We start from the raw sequence: 5,899 nt of genomic DNA on the forward strand, positions 1-5,899 counted from the left end.
GGCTAAACCAAGGAAACTTCTAATCTCTGAAACAGATTCCGGCGTTCCCCACTGTGACACAGCGTCAACCTTCGCAGGATCTACCGCGATTCCTCCACTTGAAATTATATGCCCTAGGAAACTCACCTCTTTCATCCAAAATTCACACTTCGACAACTTGGCATACAACTTCTTCTCCTTCAAGACTTGCAAAACAATCCTCAAGTGCTCTTCGTGCTCTTCCTCGGATTTCGAGTAAATCAAAATGTCGTCGATGAACACCACCACGAATCTATCCAAAAATGAATGGAAAATTCGGTTCATATACTCCATGAAAACTCCGGGTGCATTGGTCACACCAAACGGCATAACTGAATACTCGTAGTGCCCATACCTCGTCCTGAATGCAGTCTTAGGTATGTCTTCCGTCTTCACTCTAATCTGATGGTATCCAGATCTCAAATCGATCTTACTAAACACGCAAGCTCCAACTAGTTGATCCATCAAATCATCTATCCTCGGAAGTGGATATTTATTCTTGATCGTCACTTTGTTCAACTGACGATAGTCTATACATAATCTCATGCTTCCATCTTTCTTCTTCACAAGCAATACCGGCGCTCCCCATGGCGAAACACTCGGTCGAACAAACCTCTTCTCAAGCAGCTCTTCAAGTTGCTTCTTCAACTCATTCAACTCAGACGCTGACATTCGATACGGCGCCATCGATATCGGACTAGTTCCAGGTACTAGGTCGATAGAAAACTCTACCTCTCGCTTTGGAGGCACGTCAGATATATCATCCGGAAACACATCTGGGAATTCACAAACGATCGGTAACTCTTCTATCTTAACTCCTCCTTCGAGTTTCAATGATGCAAACATCATGAACATCTCGGCATGTTCTTTCAACGCTTCCGATACTTCCTTCCCGCTCATCAAATGCAAGTTCTCCTCCGGCTTCGGAAAAACAACGGCCTTCTCACGACAGTTGATATGAATTCGGTTGAAGATTAACCAATTCATACCAAAAATTACATCCATACCACTAAGTGGAATACACACTAAATCCATACCAAAGTGCCTACCAAAAATGGTTACGGGGCAATTACGACATACTTGTCGGGTAATCACTGAACCATTAGCAGGAGTTTCTATTTCCATCCTACCCGTCATATCCGTTAAAGGAATACTAAGACACTTCGCACAATCCAAAGAAATAAAAGAATGTGTCGCTCCCGTATCTATAATCGCAATTAAAGGAGTGTTATAGATGAAACACGTACCTCTAATGAGATCGTCCTCATGGCTAGCATCCTCTCCACTCAAAGCAAACACCTTGCCCATCACCTTCTTGGGCTTCTTACAAGTCGGACTCTTGTGGCCTTCTTCACCACAATTGAAACACACCACTTTTACTCTGCAAGCTTCGGTCTTGTGGCCCAGCTTTCCACAATTCTTACACCTATCTCCCTTCTTCGGGCAATCATAAGACATATGACCCCGTTCTCCACAGTTGTAACAATTCCCATTCACCGGCTTCTTAGAACCACTTGTATTCCCTTTACCGCGGTTGTCATAAGGTTTTCCGCGCTCTTGCCCTTTCCCTTTTCGGTCGTTCACAGCTTTGTAGTAGTTCACCTTTGCCCTACCATCTTCATCACAGATCCTACTCTTGTTCACAAGGGTCGCAAAATCCCTTATTTGTGAAAATCCAATCATATGTTTAATGTCTGGACGTAGACTACTTTCAAACTTCACGCACTTGTCGTTCTCCGCTTCCAAAGTGTTGTAATGCGGACTAAACGCACACAAAGTCTCAAACTTGACGGCATAGTCAGCTACCGTCATATTTCCCTGTTTCAACTCCATGAATTCCACCACCTTCTTATTCTTCACATCAACAGGAAAATACTTAACCAAAAATTCTCTTTTAAACATTGCCCATGGTATAGCCATACCACCGGGTCCTAGCCTCAACTTGGCGTTCTTCCACCACACGTTCGCTTCCTCACGCTACACATATGTCCCAAGGGTTGTCTTCCCTTCCTCGGAACAATCCATTGCTTCAAAAATTATTTCAAGTTCCTCCAGCCACTTGTGAGCTCCATCCGGGTTGTAACCTCCGGTAAATGTTGGCGGTTTCTTCTTCATGAACCTTTCCAACCTCATCTCTACCTCTCTTCTAGGTTGATGATCTCTAACCACTATGTTGGTGAGTGCGGCCAAAGCTTCCGCAATCTGGGCATTCGTTCTCGCAGCAGCCATGATTCCTGAACGAATCACAACTAGACGTTAGAAAGTACTAACAGTGTTCCCTACACATGCTCATACGGGGAAAAGAAAAGTCCTAATTGGTTCACACGAACCGACCTGCTCTGATACCACTATTGTAACACCCTAACCCATACTACCCTTAAAAACGTAATTTTAAAAACTTTTCAACAAGTGTAAAGGCAGAGTGCCACGCGGTAATTAAAACACAAGCATACACACACAGAGCGTCATGAAGTTTAACATGAAAAGCAACAGCGGATTCAATCACACCAAGCATGCATATATATACATATATATATATACATAAGCCATATTCATCCCTAAGGATGTCACTTATACAAGAACTAGCATATCAAAAAGGTAACACCGATATACGATGAAATGCAAGCGTAACCCCCGACTCGATGTTACATTACCAGAGCATTTACTATTTACAAACTCTAGCCAAAAGCTAGCACTATAAGGAGAAATCTATGCTAAGTCTCCTCACCAAAAGGTACTTCAACACCAAGCTAAAACAGCAGTCTAAACGTCGGCACAGTCCTCAGCCTGAATATCTGAACCCCCAAAGGTCCAGCAAATAACACAAAGCAGAGAGTTAGAAAACATAATCGCATATCATACGAGTATAAGAAAGGCCTTACACTTTCGAACTATCATACATATTCTAACTCACGCCAAAACGTTGCACTAAACAGTTATCAATTAATAAAGTTTAACACAATTCAACCAGATAATGTCACATACCATTTATCAAATACATGCGCATTTACCCTAAGGTATCTAATGCCAATCAATTCACTGTCATGCCATCCCTAGACATAACTAAATGCATGTGGTACCAAGGTGTCTCACCAACGGTGGACCAAGAACAGTTTTATATCTTGCTGGATATGTCGGAACTTACCGAACCATCTTATCTCCCTTGGATAAGCCAACACAGTTTTATATCCTGTTGGATAGCAACTCCGGACTCATGGATTCATCTAATCCGATCCTCGGCTTCATTATGGACACATAATCCATTTTCGTTATTGGAACTCAAGTTTCCAATGTTCACATACAATCATGAATGCATGTATGCATACACATATCAACCATATGATATTCTCTAGCTCGAAGCTACTCTTTTATGAATGCGGGAACACAAATCCTAACACATTCACTTAACATTGCAAATTAATGCCAAAACATCACATTGCTCACTTTAAGCTACAACTTATTGCATACACGTTTATCAATCATATAACGATTAACAATAAGCATTAACAGTATCAACATGTATCAACAATCATGTAAGGATACCCTTAAACCATGTTACAAGTGCCTAATTACACTTACAAACATCAACAAAAATTGCTGTCACAGAGGCCTTCGCTAAGCGAAGCCTCAGCGAGACATGGCGAACCTCACCAGGAAGTCACCTGCTCATGGCACACATTGGCGAGCTTCAGCGAACATGTTCGCTACAGCGAACTCCTGGTCGCTTAGCGAACTATACCAGAAAAATATCTGTTCTTGAGTTTCAATAAGGCGGTTTAACATTGAATCAACTCAAAAATTCATTCAAACATGTTATAAATTCTTATAAACAGCTATTTCAAGCATATATGGTATCAAGGAACATTAATCATCCCTTCCAAACATCCAAATACCTCAAACAATCAAAATCATGCCAATTTCTTGGGTTTTAAGCAACTTTCATAAACTTTTTCAACATGATCCAAACACATACATATTTTTCATGAAATCAAGCTAGTGATTAACACATACAAAGTGATGATGAAGAACATCACACTCACATACAAAAGCTTAATCAAAAGTCTAAAAGAAATTGAGTGGGAGAGTTCGGGAATGGAGACATAGACAATCTCCCCTCTCCTTGCCACTCAAGAATCATGAATTCTAATCTCTTACCTTAAGTTTGGTGATGATTTCTAGCCTTCTCTTGCTCAAGCTTTCTCTCTTGATCAAACCCTAGCCCTTGCTCTATTCTTGCTTCTAAGACAAAAGTCATGAAATGAGCTAAGTCTCATGACAAGGTTTCCTTAAATACCTCTCCCTAAAAGTCATGAACCAAGCCCAAGTGGCTTAGGCCCAAATGGCCTCTCACGCCCATTAAGCCCAAAACAAAGGTTGTCGCGTCTAATAACTTACGCTCGGCTAAATAATTATTCGTCGCTCACTAAAATAATAAAAGCCAATTAATAAATAAAATACATTTAATAAAATATACGAATACGAAAAATGGGTCGTTACAGAAGTTGTCATCATTGACAACCCTGCTAATGAATCAACAAAACACTCTACCATTCCCAATATCTCACCCTCATCCTCTGACCCTTTTGGTAACCTCTCCAATCAGCTTTATGATGATTTACTTAGGTTATCACACATTCAGGACAGGTTTTTGGTGTGTCCCTCTGATGTGGATATGGAGGTGTCACTAATTAAGGCTAGAATATGCAATGCTCTGGATGCAATGGGTGATGAGATCAAGACTGTTATTGGACAACGGGATTTGGAAGTGGTACATCTGCTGAAGGACAGCTTAGCAAGGGCTAGTTTGAAAAGACTGACTGTGTTTAACCATGAAGAGCATGAGCGTGCTAAGCTGGCTGCTATTTCTGCTACTGCAAGGCATATGTCTGCCTTTAAGGAATGCTGGGTGGATTCCAAGCTTTTCAAGAGTCTTGAGGATCAAAGGATTGAGAATGAACGTCTGGCTGAAGCTGTTGCAAGACTTGCTGAAGTAATTCCTGAGCTGAACCAAGAGGATGCTCCAGATGCTGATATTCTGATGATTGATTATCCAGAGGAAGGTGAACCCTCCTCTGATAAAGGCAAGGCACCTTTGGTTGAAGATCAGCTGCAGATTCTTCAAGAAGCTCTGAGGGAACAACAAGAAGGTTTGGAAAGGCAAAGGACAGCTCAACTCAATTTGGAATCTAAAGTGGATGGTCTAGTTTCCAACGTGGGTTCTCTGAATGACAAATTTGACCAGCTCTTAGCCTTTCTCAAAAAACCTTAGGATTCTATGCACCTTATGTCTTTTATGTTATTTATCGTCTGAACAATCTTATTTTAAATTTTCACTTATGTATTGGTTTGATATTTTTTTTTTTTTTTGTTGTGTGATGTTTACTTTGATAAACAAGAACATAAAAACACAAGATGAATTTTAAAAGAAAATTTTTATTGCTGATCTGACAACGATGCGTACATTGGTTAAAAGAAAAAGACGACCTAATCCTAGTCAGAAGGATAATACTCAGAAGAAATCTCATATTTCTCCTCAGCATCCTCTGATGAAATTTCTATAGGCTCTTGGTTCTGCTCTTCTTCTTCTTCTTCTTCCTGTTCTTCTTCTGGAACATAGCCAGCCAAGAACTCAACGTAGTCAGCATCATCTTCATTTTCTTCAGCTTCAGAGTCTGATGAAATGATTATTATTTCAGCATCTTGTGGTTTCTTGTTGTCTTCTTTATCTTTCTCATCTTTTTCGCGTTCTTCTTCTTCTTTCTTTCTCCGAAACTCTGCAATACGTGAACTAAATCTTCTCATTCTTCTTGATTCTTCTTGATATACTTGTTTATTATTGTTTTTGTGTGAAGAATGTATGTTAACTCGTTCACCTTTTATA

At 40.4% G+C, this 5,899-nt stretch overlaps 1 protein-coding gene across 1 annotated transcript; it reads right to left on the reverse strand.

Annotated features, from left to right (window-relative positions):
* Positions 1–507: 507 nt before the first annotated feature.
* On the reverse strand, positions 508–1,497 carry LOC123884041 (the record flags this gene model as incomplete). Its single annotated transcript, XM_045933037.1, has 2 exons — positions 508–616; positions 668–1,497. Coding segments are annotated over 2 exons (939 nt in total), but the record flags the coding sequence as incomplete, so codon positions are not given.
* Positions 1,498–5,899: the final 4,402 nt, after the last annotated feature.

The sequence above is a fragment of the Trifolium pratense genome, linkage group LG5, assembly GCF_020283565.1.
Source record: "Trifolium pratense cultivar HEN17-A07 linkage group LG5, ARS_RC_1.1, whole genome shotgun sequence".
NCBI lineage: Eukaryota > Viridiplantae > Streptophyta > Magnoliopsida > Fabales > Fabaceae > Trifolium > Trifolium pratense.